Source organism: Sinohyriopsis cumingii, chromosome 10, assembly GCF_028554795.1.
Source record: "Sinohyriopsis cumingii isolate HCF-2022 chromosome 10, ASM2855479v2, whole genome shotgun sequence".
NCBI classification, from domain to species: domain Eukaryota; kingdom Metazoa; phylum Mollusca; class Bivalvia; order Unionida; family Unionidae; genus Sinohyriopsis; species Sinohyriopsis cumingii.
This window is the reverse complement of record NC_142970.1, coordinates 65,589,505-65,606,243: the sequence shown is the minus strand read 5'-3', so window position 1 is coordinate 65,606,243 and position 16,739 is coordinate 65,589,505. Positions and strand designations below refer to the sequence as shown.

The 16,739-nt window shown below is 37.5% G+C and overlaps 1 protein-coding gene and 1 pseudogene across 2 annotated transcripts; one reads left to right on the top strand and one right to left on the bottom strand.

The window, feature by feature from the left end:
• Positions 1-4,146: 4,146 nt before the first annotated feature.
• On the top strand, positions 4,147-9,299 carry LOC149790289 (uncharacterized). 2 transcript variants are annotated; one of them, XM_089972332.1, is made up of 4 exons: positions 4,147-5,881; positions 6,654-6,887; positions 7,247-7,388; positions 8,539-9,299. In XM_089972332.1, the coding sequence occupies exons 1-4, from the start codon at positions 5,796-5,798 to the stop codon at positions 9,262-9,264; spliced, it is 1,188 nt and encodes a 395-aa protein (XP_089828458.1). In that variant the 5' UTR covers positions 4,147-5,795; the 3' UTR covers positions 9,265-9,299. The 2 variants fall into 2 exon arrangements, with proteins under 2 accessions (XP_089828458.1, XP_089828459.1); XM_089972333.1 differs by lacking the exon at positions 6,654-6,887 and having other exon boundaries at positions 4,148-5,881.
• On the bottom strand, positions 7,254-8,507 carry LOC149790290 (uncharacterized; annotated as a pseudogene).
• Positions 9,300-16,739: the final 7,440 nt, after the last annotated feature.

Here is a 16,739-nt window from a genome sequence, read left to right as displayed (position 1 = left end):
TCGCATCGTAGAGAAATGCTTTCCGCACAGTATGCTCTGAAATTAAAATCAAACCCTCTGAATCCTGCTTTTCGGCTGTTTTTCAACCCAAATACAAAACTTTATACGAAAATAAACCAAACGCCATACCTTCCTTTGGCATTAGAATATCATCCAGCCTTGACACTACAAATATAGATCTTTCAAAAATTCAGAAAACATCCATCTCCGAAACACCACCCTGGCTAATTAAACAACCAAAAGTACGTTTTACGCTACACGATGGAAAAAAATCCGAAACAAACCCTTCTATCTTCCACAACTCTTACCATGAACTCCTCACCGAATTTAAAAACTACACCAGAATTTACACTGATGGATCAAAGGATGAGGAAAAGGCTGCTGCAGCCTTTGTTTGTGGAAATCACACAACGCAAGTTCGCTTACCAAATGGAGCATCAATTTTTACAGCCGAAATCAGAGCAATAGACCTTGCTCTGCAACATATAGAAAAGAACCGTATTTTAAACAGTATCATCTTCTCCGACTCGCTATCAGTACTCCAGTCACTACACAATAGAAAACTGGAGAACCCATTATTGAAAAACATACTTGTAAAAAACACCGAGCTGAGTGTCTCCCACAATATAATATACTGTTGGTTACCTAGCCACATTGGTATTAAAGGTAACGAAAAAGCAGATCGCGCTGCTAAAATGGCCCTTTCTCAAGAACCATCTGATTTTAAAATACCATATACTGATTTTAAACCTTGTATCAGAAAGTTCTTACGTCAGAAGTGGCAGGCATCATGGAATGATGCTGTAAATAACAAACTTCATGCAATCAAGCCAACTCTAGGAGAATGGACTCCTTCCTACAGAACCATTCGTAGGGAGGAGGTAGTCATTGCAAGAATCCGATTTGGTCATACTTATATCACCCACACCCACATACTAAAAGGTGAAGACCCACCAGAGTGGGTTTCTTGCAATGAACCATTCACTGTCAAGCACTTTATGATAGAGTGCTTTGACCTACAACCTACGCGCGATCGTTATTACGTTGTGCATGACATGAAAGAACTTTTTTATAATATAAACATCACTCGTATTATCGAGTTCTTGAAAGCCGTAAATATTTACTCTAAACTCTGACTTTTATGCTATCACCTTGTGCAGTTTTATGCAATATACATACCGTCCCATTTTAATATCTATTCATCTTTTTTACATCTCCCGTTGATCGGGAAGCTTTATTTTGCACCGTTACCATCTTACCGTTCTTAATTTCAACCATTTGTTCTTTTATATCGCTGGTCGATATAGAACCTTTTATAAGTTTTAAAAGATTATACAAGTAACACTTTGTTTGGCGCTAAATAGCCTAAAAGTGCTGATGCGCCGTTAAAAAACAAACAATCAATCAATCAGTTGTTAATAAAGCAAGTAACAAATACATGTAAGCATATTTATAATATCGTGCATCTGTTATTGTTGTCATCCTAGTTGATATGTATGGCACACCGATGGTCCATTCTTTGCTTCACAATGAGGCCGTTTATACTTGGAACGTATTGACTGGTCCGCCTTTGACTTGATTAACAGCAATGGGGATGAATGCATTAACATTTGTTTCCCTTTTCTCGTTTCTCCCCAATGTAAATACTGAATGCGGCATAACTTGTCCGTTTCAAGAAGACTACTCTTTCTAATGTTGTGGTTTTGGGTAAGTTTTCCTTTGATTTACATAATGTTTTTGGTGGGTTAGGGCAGTTTAGGGTGGTTTTAGGCAGGTTTTGGGTGAATCGTGCGGCCTCTAAGACTCCATTGCCCTTTTTCTCTCTTACTCAGTAAGTCCACATAAAAATCCTTAGTAACTATTGTGACGGGTTAAATCAACTTACCTCCGTAATATTATTACAAATATCCCGTATGCTACAAAGAAAGTTACAACAACGTGACTCGCAGCTGATACTGCATCTTCATCAACTCTTAGAATCGCGTACGGTTATAAATTGTATGTGAATCTATCATCACTGATGCTCAGAGATGGACCATTAATATTATACGATGTCCAAGTTTACAAGAAAAACATACCGTCATGTCGGGTAATTCTGCGCATCGATACGTCATTTCTGTAAGCAATTGATCACATGCTATTCTGGGTCAAAAATCCATTTGTATCAAGAAAGAACGATCGTACTTTAACTAAGGAAAGTGATATTCATAAAGTGTACAAACTATCCAACATTTCAACTCTAAAGGCATATACAAATATGATTTCCAAATGTGAACATGAAGACCCGCTCCATGACCTTCTTAAACCTGTAAGCCAGAAAATCCTATTTACTATGTATTTTTTTAGAATCGTACAAATAAATACGTTATATAAAAGGTGGAATTGTATACCTTAAAAACTCTGCATCTTAATCAAAGTTTCTAATTTTGCAAGAAGTTGTCCCACACGTACAATTTTGTCTGTTACCCAGCGTGTCAACTTGCTGCTAGAACATAAATTCTCAAGAAATACCACAGCGTAGTCTGTTCCTAAATTCTTGAGTAATTTTACCCCATCAACAAGACGTAAACACATTACATCCTATTCTTTGTTGTTTCTCTTCCACATAATAGCTGATTTTTGTTATAAAATGTCGAACTTTACTAACTGTTTTACAAGATCGGTTTAGGTTGCTTAACATCTCTTGTCATTTATTGGTATTGTCACGTTGAACTTTGTAGAACTAGCTATAAACCTGACCTAATTACTCTGCTGAACTGCTGACAGAAAAGTCCAAAGTAATGTATCTCATTTCAATAGTCCGATGGATAAACATTACATCTTTTCAAAGTGTATGCAGAATAGGCCGACATATCGCTAGTCAGAAAAGAACGGGATTGGTATCCCCTGTGTCAAAAATTAATATTATTTTGAACAGAATATTCTGGTGACAATTGCCTCTTTTCAAATAGTAAGCATTACTGTATTTTATTTTGGTCAATCGGTCGAATTCTGTATGCGTTTTGCGAAAGTATTGGGGACGGAAACCTAAGTGCGCAGAAATGCCCAATATCATTTTACTTACGATACATTTCGTAATGAAACTAACATCCTTGACATCAGAGTATTATGTTTCTATATTTTCAAGAAAATCTTAATGTTGAACTTATTTGTCCCAATTTGATTTCTTAAAATTCGATGATTTGAATGAAAATGAATCTCCTGTAACTTTGTCTTTTGTGTCTCATTATTTGCCATTGAGAAATAAGTAGTGAATGATACAAAATAGTTTTGACGGAACAAAATCACTATACATGAAGGAATGCAGTACTAACGGTGTTAAATTTGAAAACAAGACATAAGTTAAATCTAATATTTTATTTTGTTTTACAGGTAAACAATTTGATTATAATACCATCATTAGTTTTTGTGGTATTTGTGTTTGCTTTGTATGGTATCTTTATCGGTGCATATGTAAAATAATATCTCGTGAAGACTTATGCGATTCAGTGAAGTGCCACGAAACGGGTGATGTATTAATACACGTATGAAAAGAGTACGAGTTTTAAATGATGAAAGTAAGTGCTCCAGAACCGAAAAATCCAGAATTAATGGTGTGAAAGATGGTTTAATTTGACGTAACATAAATCGACATTACCGATATTGCTGTTCCGAAACATTGGAAAAACGAACCGAATATCAGTTGTCTTTACCTCGTAAGTTGTAAAACTCACTAAAATCAAGTTTCGATTGAAGGAACATTTTCTTATGTTGTAGACCATATACAAATAGAATTTATAAAACCATTTTTAAACAGTTTCGCAAAATGACGTTCTTTTTTCAGTCCTATTGACAACATGTGTAGAATAAATTGTGTGTATATAAGTTGTTCAGCGCTTTTATTCCTTTTGTGTTTTCGGACACGATATCTTATTTGATGCTGGTCTCTTAACGCTGTTTTGGAAAAATATACAGTTCCGTTAATGTTTTTGTAGATCAGGCTTATATATATATATATATATATATATATATATATATATATATATGTGTGTGTGTGTGTGTGTGTCCCTTTCCGTAAAACCTGAAAAAAGAGTTACATAGCTATAAGGTCGATTTCGTTGTCTAACCGCAGTCAGTATACTGGATTGACATATCATATAAATCCGATAATTAACGACAGGGCAAATAAAGCTACCATGCAGTTAGACGTTTCCGAATGGAAAATTCGATATACTTCATTCCAGTATTGTATATATTGGCACGTCAGTAATATTGGCAAACATGTTTTCAAAATTTTTAAAATTCTAAAATCGCATGAACTGATGGACTGAACAAATTCGTGAATATATTTTTTTTAAGACATATGTCACACCAGCATAGTCTAGTCAAACGAAATAAAGACTTCTTTCTTCTGATTCAAAACAATCATCAGTGCATTTATGCATACATCTGTCCATAATACAATGTATTTCAATATTTTTAAACTTCTGTTTTATTACATCTAAGTGAAAGTTATAAAAGCATTGTTAAATTTAATCGATGACAATTCAATAGGATTTAATAAATGGCATTTGTTAAGAACATACTAACACAATAAAGACAAAATTACATCAATATATGCTTTGAGATATCAAATACCCATTATATCAAGGAGCAAACACGTATGGAATGCCATCAAATGATTGTATGATTTTATAATGACTGAATGCAGCCTATTAGAACACTTGTGTGCTTATTGCTGCAAAAATACTCATAACTTTAGACTAAATATGCAGAACTTTGTTTTGCATGCTTTTAATGATCTTAAAAATAAAGTAAATAAGCATTTGTAATTCGTTTGTCACAAAATACTATGTCTTGAATCAGTGCATACACACGTCAACTACAGTTTACCATATTTATTTTATACTCGAGAGAAGAAAAGAGAATTTGGTACATTGAGTAACTAATGAGGATCTCTGGAACATGTTTACCTTTTGCCATAAGATATACATCAAACCCGTGGTTGATCTCTTACTGCAGTGTCCTAGTGTAATTCTTGACCTGACTGACGATCTTTTACTAGATCAGATATAGAAAGTCCCTCTTCCCGCATAAACTGAAGACTGCGTGTCAAAACTAACAACTCCATGGCACAACAGTTCTTGACCTCATTGCACTGAAATATTATATCGTGATTTGTATTTTTTGTGTAATATTATTTTCTGAGAGAACACTTACACAATAAATATATCACTGATTATGTACTCACTAATAGTTCATATTGTACGAGTCCACACAAGAGAATTCATTGAAAAAAATTTATAACAAAATAAAATACCTGCACAAGTTGGATGTCCACAACTTTGATTGTCGGGACATCCATCAAAGTACAACTGCCATATTTGGCAGTGTGGCATGGGGATGAAAACTGGTGTCTCTACCCAGCTTCAAAGACTCCTTTGGCCCGCACCTCATCTAGGTAGAGCTGCTGTCTATACTCCCATAGTGACAATGTTGCAAGAACAATATAGCATGACTGGATGGTATGCATAGATCCTAAATGACTAGTGAAGCTCCGCCCCCTTAGAGACTGTTACTGCGAACCCCAAGCTTCCCATTAAAATGGCCGAATCATCACAGAATACAGGCACCATGTCAGATTCTCTCTCGCGTATTCCCGATAATATTTCACTTAAATACCTTCCTGATCAAGAGAAGCTTTCCAGTAAAGTGTTGCAGAAGGGTTGAACTACTTTACGCAAAGATATATACACGAAATCAAAGTTTTGGAGTTTGAAAACAAGATTCGCGTAGAAGCGAGATGCTGGCCATCTATGAAGAAGAACCAGCCTCCGCACCGTCTGCACATCGAAATTACGGAGGAAAAGTGTGAAGATGCATACTGTTCATGTAAAGCTGGGTAAGATTTAATGTTTTGTATTTTTTATGAGCTATGTTTAATGTTTGAACTGTTTAATACCCTGAAGTAATGGCAACTGTTATAGTATAAGTCGTGCAGATCATGTAGGCGTTCGGTACCGACTATTTAATGTGTTATTTTTTACAATTTTATTGCACATACATTAAAATGGCGAGCATTCACTTTATCTGGATCCTCATACATCCATATTCTTTTAGAATGTCATTATATACACACTGTTCGAGAAGAACATTCGGCAAAAACAAATGTTAAATTACGTAAATGGATATATTTGGATGAGGTCAACCTAAAGGTGTTAGCGTGCTGTAATCTCACAACGAAAGCTGCAGCTGTTGATAATAAAAATCGTAGTATCATGTTAGCTGTTGATTTCACCAAAGGTCTTTTTCTCTTGACCCAGTTTATTACCTGGCCACCTTTGTAAATTTCCACAGTGATCAATAATTTTAGTCAAGGGTCATCCATACATGACGTCACGTAATTTGGGCGGAATATTTTGTACCCCGGCCCCGTGATAAAAACTCGGCCCCCTCGTTAGATGTCACAATGCTTTGACACTCCCAACCAATAAAAATTGTCAAAATCAATATTGGTTTGAAATCCCTTTGCATTAGAAAAACATCACGACACTGCATTCTAAATTATTTATCTGGTAGATGGCGCTGGTGTTGGTTTTGTGACATCACCAATAGCATTTTTTTAAACTAATTAATGTGTATGATATCTGAAAAATATATATGTATTGTTGCAGGGTCAGTGGGCATTGCTCCCATGTAGTAGGGCTAATTAAGTCCCTACAGGGTTTCAAACTACATAACTTCACCTCTATTCCTGACCAGTTGAGCAGCACAAGCTTACCTCAGCAATGGCATGTGCCAAGGGGATCGAAAATAAAACCAGTGCCACTTAACCATGTTGTGGTTGCTAGACCGACAGAGAGTAGGAAAAGAAAGCCATTGGTTTGCCAGACAGATATAAACAAAAAGTATGAATTTAAAATAAAAATAATTTACCAACAGAAATACTTGTTTAAAATCTGATTGTAGATGGAACATAGAGTTAACTATTTATTACTTCCAGATTAAAATAAACATGACAAACAATATAGCTTTATTAATTTGTTTTTATTCATCATGCTGATACAACATACTTGAATTGATATGTAATAGAAAAATATTCATGTAAATCTACAATATAATGTCATCAAATTGAATAAGTAATAAGGTGTGCATTTAAAATATGTGCAAAAATTATAGATGCCTAAAATAGGCACTGACATGAAGTAAACAAAAAAAACAACATTGTTTAACACGACTATTTCATTACATTTCTTTTTACATTTAGAGTACCGAAAGTGGATGAAAAGGACATGTCTCATCTCTCTAGTCTGAAGGGAACACCCCTAGAGTGCAGAATTGCACCAAACATTCCTAAAGTATCAACACCTCTAGGAGACGTGCAGATCGGGTCAATATTATCGTATCAGGTACTATCCAATCATAGTATATTCAGTGTTCATCCTTAACAAAAACATCTTGAAAAAGTGTTAGAAGACAACACACTGTCCATATTTTGTTGGCCTTTTGAAACAAAGATGTAGGAATACAATGTGATAAAAGTTTGTATGTTTTAACTTTACATATGAGACGTTCTATATGTACCCTTTGTTTGGCAATTTTGTTAGTCAAAAGTGTCTCAGAAGCTGTCATTTGCCTACTTGCCGATGCGAATGGTGGAATGTTTATTTTCAAACCAAGTTCACTTATTTCTTTTGCAATGTTAAAACCTTTGTCTACCATTATGGCATCTCCTTCTTTAATATAACCAATTGATTTTAGTGTTTTAAGCATATCATAAAAACCAGATTGTTCTGTGATAGATTTATCTGAAATTGATCCTGTAAATAATTCTGAAACAAACATTACACAACCATTAGGATCACAACCTATCAACCCCTTTAGAGTTGTTGCAGATTTATAATCACTATATAACTGGCTCTGTAGGCAAAGTGCACTTGGAATTTTAGTTTTAATTTCAGTTCCATTTATAATAATAATGGTAGTGGGAAAATCTTTTCTATATTCAGATGGCATGTTTTTTATTATAGTATCTCTATGTGGCCAAACTGAAAGCTGGCCAAGTTTTAAATACATAAGATCGAGCCATGTGTTAAGCACAACACTAGCTGACTGTGCAGAGAGTCCAAACCGTGTGGCCAAATCTTTTAAACCAAAACCATGCCTAAGCCTACATATTGTTAAAAACAGTCCATCTTCCTCGATAAGGCTTTTTGTATCCCTTCGTCCTGGTCCATATTTGACTGGACACTCTATAGGGGCTAGAAAGGCCAATAAAGCTAAAAACCTTATGTATGTGATTCCTGTATAGTATTTAAACAAATTTTTCAATGTGTTTTCACAATTGCTACACTCAATGTTTGTTTCTTGGCAATTATTTTCTTCAGATGTTGAATTTCTTTATCTTTTGATGACACTTCAAGTTGAAGCTCTTGTATCTTTTTTGAACTATTTGACAATTTGAGCCTTAGATCCTGATTCTCAGCTGCAACTGCTAACATATCTATTGCTGATATCCCTGAAAAAAATAAGAAAAGTTATTTATTTTCTTCATTTCAGACAAAGTACCTGAGGGAAACTACACAAATAACTCAGGACTGTGGTAATACATCTGTGACAAGGGCTTCTCCAGTCTGTTTACCAGATGAGTTCAAACCACTCAATGAGAACACAAAGTGCATAAATCCATGTGACACTGAGGTACAGACAAGAAATCGGGCCTTGTCGGATCACTGGTTTCATGAGAGAAAAGACAGACTTACATCATCTAATTTTGGAAAAGTAATATCAAGGAAATCTAAACCCAGTGAAAGGTTTATTAACAGTTTATTTTCAAAAAATGACGTGAAAGCCAAAGCTCTTGAATACGGTAAAAGACATGAGAAAACTGCTAATGAAAAGTATCTTGAATTGTATCCGTCTAGGCATTTCCGTGAGTGTGGCTTTGTGGTTAATAATGACTTTTCATTTTTGGGTGCCTCGCCTGATGGGAAACTGTGTGACAATGGAGTATGTGGAATTGTGGAAATTAAATGCCCGTTCTCTGCTAGAAAAATGACCATTGAAAAGGCATGCAGTGATATACCAGATTTCTATTTACAGAAGGATGAACATGTATCATTAAAGAAGACACACATTTACTATGCACAGATTCAAGGCCAACTTATGGTTACAGGTTGTGAATTTTGTGAATTCATTGTTTACACACAGGAGGATATGTATGTGGAAAGAATTAAACCAGACATTCCATTTATGACTTCTCCCTCTGCGGGTCCGGGGTTGTAGAATTGGCCCGACGTGCCTCGCTACGTGTCGTAAAAGGCGACTAAGTAGAGGCAACCTGTTTGCCGTGGGTTGCGTCCCGTGTCGGGGGAGGAAAGGATCCTGGTAGTTGAGCAGAGGCTTTCCCTGCATTCACATCCAACAACTCGGAAAGCTACAACCAGCTGTTTTCACTATCAGAACTTATGGAGGCTTTAGACAAGGCCCATGATACTTCCGCTGGGCCTGACAAAATACATTACCAGTTTTTAAAACATCTTCCAGAATCATCTTTAACATCTCTTTTAAAACTCTTCAATGATTTATGGATTACTGGTAACCTACCTAAAATATGGAAAGAAGCAACAGTAATACCAGTTCCCAAACCCGGTAAAGATAGTGAAGATCCTACCAACTATCGACCTATTGCACTCACAAGCTGCATGTGCAAAACAATGGAACGAATGATCAATTCTCGGCTTGTATGGTACCTGGAAACTAACAATTTAATATCTCCTTTCCAAAGTGGCTTTCGTTATGGACGGAGCACCAACGATCATCTGGTTAGACTAGAAACATTCATTCGCGATGCATTTATCAAGAAAGAACATTTAGTAGCGGTTTTCTTTGATTTAGAAAAGGCCTATGACACAACATGGAAGTACGGGATACTAAAAGACCTGCACGATCTAGGTCTAAAAGGCCGTCTGCCCTCTTTCATATCCAACTTCCTCTCCGACAGAGAATTCAAGGTACGAGTGGGCTGTACTCTCTCAGATTTGCACGAGCAAGAGATGGGTGTGCCCCAGGGCAGTATTTTATCTGTGACACTTTTCAATATCAAAATTAATAACATCACCAAGTGTTTGACTCCTGGTGTGGATTGCTCACTATATGTTGATGATTTTCTCATATGTTATCGGTCAAAGCACATGCATACAATTGAAAGACAACTACAGCAAAATATCAACAAGATTCAAAATTGGTCTAGTACGAACGGTTTCAAATTCTCGAAATCAAAAACTGTATGTATGCATTTCTGTCAATTACGACGACACCACGATGAACCTAAACTCACGCTGGACGGAACACCTATTCCAGTTGTTGAGGAAACAAAATTTTTGGGTATTATCTTTGACAGAAAACTGACCTTTATTCCACACCTAAAAAACTTGAAAGCCAAATGCTTAAAAGCACTTGACCTACTTAAAGTAGTAGCACACACTGACTGGGGTGCTGATAGAAAAGTCATCCTGAATTTATATAGAACGTTTATTCGCTCCAAACTAGACTATGGTTGCGTTGTGTATGGTTCTGCCAGAAAATCGTATCTTAAAATGCTTGATCCAATTCATCATCAGGGAATAAGACTGGCTCTGGGAGCATTTAAAACATCCCCGTGTGAAAGCCTTCTAGCTGAGGCGAATGAACCACCGTTATCGCATCGTAGAGAAATGCTTTCAGCACAGTATGCTCTCAAATTAAAATCAAACCCTCTGAATCCTGCTTTTTCGGCTGTTTTTCAACCCAAATACAAAACTTTATACGAAAATAAACCAAACGCCATACCTTCCTTTGGCATTAGAATATCATCCAGCCTTGACACTACAAATATAGATCTTTCTAAAATTCAGAAAACATCCATCTCCGAAACACCACCCTGGCTAATTAAACAACCAAAAGTACGTTTTACGCTACACGATGGAAAAAAATCCGAAACAAACCCTTCTATCTTCCACAACTCTTACCATGAACTCCTCACCGAATTTAAAAACTACACCAGAATTTACACTGATGGATCAAAGGATGAGGAAAAGGCTGCTGCAGCCTTTGTTTGTGGAAATCACACAACGCAAGTTCGCTTACCAAATGGAGCATCAATTTTTACAGCCGAAATCAGAGCAATAGACCTTGCTCTGCAACATATAGAAAAGAATCGTATTTCAAACTGTATCATCTTCTCCGACTCGCTATCAGTACTTCAGTCACTACACAATAGAAAACTGGAGAACCCATTATTGAAAAACATACTCGTAAAAAATACCGAGCTGAGTGTCTCCCACAATATAATATACTGTTGGTTACCTAGCCACATTGGTATTAAAGGTAACGAAAAAGCAGATCGCGCTGCTAAAATGGCCCTTTCTCAAGAACCATCTGATTTTAAAATACCATATACAGATTTTAAACCTTGTATCAGAAAGTTCTTACGTCAGAAGTGGCAGGCATCATGGAATGATGCTGTAAATAACAAACTTCATGCAATCAAACCAACTCTAGGAGAATGGACTCCTTCCTACAGAACCATTCGTAGGGAGGAGGTAGTCATTGCAAGAATCCGAATTGGTCATACTTATATCACCCACACCCACATACTAAAAGGTGAAGACCCACCAGAGTGCGTTTCTTGCAATGAACCATTCACTGTCAAGCACTTTATGATAGAGTGCTTTGACCTACAACCTACGCGCGATCGTTATTACGTTGTGCATGATATGAAAGAACTTTTTGATAATATAAACATCACTCGTATTATCGAGTTCTTGAAAGCCGTAAATATTTACTCTAAACTCTGACTTTTATGCTATCACCTTGTGCAGTTTTACGCAATATACATTCCGTCCCATTTTAATACCTATTCATCTTTTTTACATCTCCCGTTGATCGGGAAGCTTTATTTTGCACCGTTACCATCTTACCGTTTTTAATTTCAACCATTTGTTCTTTTATATCGCTGGTCGATGTAGAACCTTTTATAAGTTTTAAAAGATTATACAAGTAACACTTTGTTTGGCGCTAAATAGCCTAAGAGTGCTGATGCGCCGTAAAAAAAAAACAATCAATCAACAATCAATCAAGCTTTCCCTGCAACACACTACTTTGGCCTCTACTTCTCTTAGACGGGTGGTCAGGATGGGCCCGGTTCCGACAAATCGGCTGGTCACGCCGAGCCCTAGGAGGTCTTTATTAACTTTCTCACCTTTTTATCTTTCTCCTTGTATCTCTCTTGATACCACCGTTGCCCCTATATTCTATTTCCCTATCTTTCCCTTTTCCAAGTCTTAGAAGACTTCCTAGAAGGCGGTGGCTTAACGGGTCAATCGGGGGGTAATTTTACCGACCTTAGAAATTGGCGACTTCAAGGTCAATCAAAGGTAATTTTATCAACTGAGTATGGCATCTGTGTATCCCTGGCACTTGAAAAGTGTCCCCTTGTTGGGCTCCTTGGTGGGTGGGGAGCACGGGTGCTGAAATTTTATTCAAGCCATCATGGATAATTCCAAAAAAAAAACAACACAAACGTACCAAAACAGGATCAGAGTCGGATGATGAGCCATGTAGTGTGGAATCCTTTCCTCGCTTCATGGTCATCCAATCGAAAGACGAGGCTAAACCACTTGCTGCACTATCGCCATTTATAGTCGAAAAGACTATACTTGGATTAGTTGGCAAGCCGAAAAGTGTAAAAATACTAAAATCAGGCGGCCTACTTGTAGAATGTGAGCGCAAAGCACACACTGAAAATATCCTAAAAATTAAGACCTTTCACGATATTTCAGTAAACTGTTTCGCCCACTCTACACTTAACACATCAAAAGGCGTCATTCGTTGCCGTGACCTAGCAGGAGTCACCGACAAAGAAATCGTCGAGGGTATGAAAAATGAAGGTGTCACTGCAGTCCGCAGAATTCGTATCAAACGAAACAACAATCTGTAGGACACGAACACTATTATACTCACCTTTAATAAGCCAACAGTACCTAAAGTGGTCAAGGTTGGATTCCTACAAGTTAAGGTTGAGGTATACATACCAAATCCCCTCCGATGTTACAAATGTCAAAAATACGGTCATCATGAAGACAGATGCTCTAGAAGTCAAATATGCGGCCGATGCGGCGATCCCTCCCATCGGGAATCAGAGTGCAAAGCCACTCCGCACTGCGTCAACTGCGGCAAAGAACACCATGCTAGTTCAAAGGACTGCGACACATGGAAACAGGAGAAGGAAATCCAGAGGGTTAAATACACGTCCAACATCCCCTATCCAGAGGCCAGGAAGCTTGTTCAAGCTAGATCACTCCCCGGCCCATCCTTCTCAACTGTAGTGAAGAGCAGCCAAAAAGCAATGAAAGACGCTCAAACTCAAACAAACCTACCTGAATCCCATTCCGACTCGAACATCCCGCACTACAAACCCCAGAAAAACTCAACATCGACACAAAATACATTCAACAATACTCCACCACCAAGATCACCAAATAGCAAGAAAAAGTCACAAACAAATAGGCAGCAAAAGGGGTCTGATGACCCCATAAAGCTGCACAATAGGTTTGAGGACATGGATGCAGAAGAATCTGCTCCATGTACTCAAGGTAGCTTCAGACCTAACAACAAAAAATACACCCCGTACTTACTCCAGATAAATAACCAAACAGATTGTCTCCGCGAAAGGTCTAACCTAGCTCCAGAATCTTAAATATAAAGTTGTAATGAAGAACACCATTTTACAATGGAACTGTAGAGGACTTAAAACCAACTACCGTGATCTTCTCCTGCTTTTAAACGAACATGATCCTGCGGTACTATGCCTTCAAGAAACATTCTTGAAAGATACGGACAATATCACATTTAAAAACTACTCCCTGTTTAACACCTGCTCTCCAAATGTTGATAGGGCATCAGGAGGAGTTTCTGTTATTGTAAACAACAGAGCTCCTCATAGCTTCATTCATTTGAACACCAATTTACAAGCCATTGCTGTAAGCGTCACTCTACATCGAGTGATTACATTTTGCTCTATTTACCACCAAACACTAACCTAGTACCAAACGAACTCGACAATCTTGTTCAACAGCTTCCCGCACCCTTTGTTTTACTCGGGGATTTTAATGCCCATAACATTTTATGGGGATCAAATCATATAAGTGACAGAGGTCACAAAGTTGAAGACTTTATTTCTAGACACGATCTGTGTCTATATAGTACCAAAACACCTACATATTTACACCCAGCCACGGGTACATACACAAGCAAGCATCGATTTGACAATTTGTTCTCCTTCTCTGCTTTTGGACCATGAATGGAAGGTCGCTGATGACCTTCACAGCAGCGATCACTTCCCAATCTTTCTTGTAAATCTTAACTCTACAGTCGATGAAGTAATTCCACAATGGAATTTAAAGAAGGCCGACTGGGCCAAGTTCGAAACACTCTGTAAAACCAGGCTGAATGAGGATACAGTTTTCAATGTTGACGACACCATTCAGCATTTTACATCTATTTTAATAGAGATTACAGAAGAATCCGTTCCCATGTCCTCGCCATATTGTAAAAGAACCCAAAAACCTTGGGTCACTAAGGAATGTAAGGAAGCCATTAAACTACGCCGAGAAGCATTAAGGAAATTTAATAATCAACCGACGCCCGAAAACTTAAATATATATCGCATTGCCCCGGCCAAAGCTCGCAGCATAATCAAAGAAAGTAAAAGAGCATCATGGAAGAAGTATGTTTCTTCTTTAAACTCTCGTTCCTCTGTTAAAAAAGTTTGGGACACTATACGCAAAATAAACGGAAAGAGAAAGCAAAACCCTCTCCGACATCTGACACTGAACAATAACAACTTTAGTTCAAAACGTGACATTGCAAATATTCTTGCTGAGTTTCTCGAAAAATTCCTCATCATCTAATTATTCAGAAGCCTTCCGAAAACTTAAAACTCAAAAAGAAAAGTCACGTTTAAAATTCACATCCAACAACTCGGAAAGTTATAATCAATTGTTCTCACTATCGGAGCTTAGGGAGGCTTTAGATAAGGCCCATGATACATCCGCTGGGCCTGACGAGATACATTACCAGTTTCTGAAACACCTTCCAGAATCATCATTAACATCTCTTTTGAAACTCATCAATGATTTATGGATTACTGGTAATGTGCCAAAAATCTGGAAAGAAGCAACTGTAATACCAGTCCCCAAACCCGGTAAAGATAGCGAAGACCCCAACAGCTATCGACCAATTGCACTCACAAGCTGTGTTTGCAAAACAATGGAACGAATGATCAATTTTCGGCTTGTCTGGTATTTGGAAACTAACAATTTAATATCTCCTTTCCAAAGTGGCTTTCGATATGGCCGGAGCACCAATGATCATCTGGTTAGACTAGAAACATTCATTCGCGATGCATTTATTAAGAAAGAACATTTAGTAGCGGTTTTCTTTGATTTAGAAAAGGCCTATGACACGACATGGAAGTACGGGATACTAAATGACCTGAACGATCTAGGTCTAAAAGGCCGTCTGCCCTCTTTCATATCCAACTTTCTCTCTGACAGAGAATTCAAAGTACGAGTGGGCTCTACCCTCTCAGATCTGCACGAGCAAGAGATGGGTGTGCCCCAGGGCAGTATTTTATCTGTGACGCTCTTTAACATCAAAATTAATAGCATCACCAAGTGTTTGACTCCTGGTGTGGATTGTTCGTTATACGTTGATGATTTTCTAATATGTTATCGGTCAAAGCACATGCATACAATTGAAAGACAACTGCAGCAAAATCTAAACAAAATTCAAAATTGGGCCAATGCAAACGGTTTCAAATTCTCGAAATCAAAAACGGTATGCATGCATTTCTGTCAGTTAAGAAAACATCACGATGAACCGAACCTCAGACTGGATGGAACACCTATTCCAGTTGTTGAGGAAACCAAATTTTTAGGTATAATCTTTGACAGAAAACTGACCTTTATTCCACACCTAAAGAACTTAAAAGCTAAATGCTTAAAAGCACTTAACCTAAAGTAGTAGCGCACACTGACTGGGGTGCTGATGGAAAAGTCATCCTAAATTTATACAGAACGTTTATTCGCTCCAAACTGGACTATGGTTGCGTTGTGTATGGTTCTGCCAGAAAATAGTATCTTAAAATGCTTGATCCAATACATCATCAGGGAATAAGACTGGCTCTGGGAGCATTTAAAACATCCCCGTGTGAAAGCCTTCTAGCTGAGGCGAATGAACCACCATTATCGCATCGTAGAGAAATGCTTTCCGCACAGTATGCTCTGAAATTAAAATCAAACCCTCTGAATCCTGCTTTTTCGGCTGTTTTTCAACCCAAATACAAAACTTTATACGAAAATAAACCAAACGCCATACCTTCCTTTGGCATTAGAATATCATCCAGCCTTGACACTGCAAATATAGATCTTTCAAAAATTCAGAAAACATCCATCTCCGAAACACCACCCTGGCTAATTAAACAACCAAAAGTACGTTTTACGCTACACGATGGGAAAAAGTCCGAAACAAACCCTTCTATCTTCCACAACTCTTACCATGAACTCTTCACCGAATTTAAAAACTATACCAGAATTTACAGAAACACTGTGTAAAACTAGGCTGAATGAGGATACAGTTTTCAATGTTGACGACACCATTCAGCATTTTACATCTATTTTAATAGAGATTGCAGAAGAATCCATTCCCAAGTCCTCGCC

Excerpts from the sequence above, each read along its gene's own strand:
- LOC149790289 (XM_089972332.1), top strand. The coding sequence starts at position 5,796 with ATGAAGAAGAACCAGCCTCCGCACCGTCTGCACATCGAAATTACGGAG. Across the intron at positions 6,888-7,246 it reads CAGACAGATATAAACAAAAA|AGTACCGAAAGTGGATGAAA; the intron begins GTATGAATTTAA and ends TTTTACATTTAG. Across the intron at positions 7,389-8,538 it reads GGTCAATATTATCGTATCAG|ACAAAGTACCTGAGGGAAAC; the intron begins GTACTATCCAAT and ends TCTTCATTTCAG.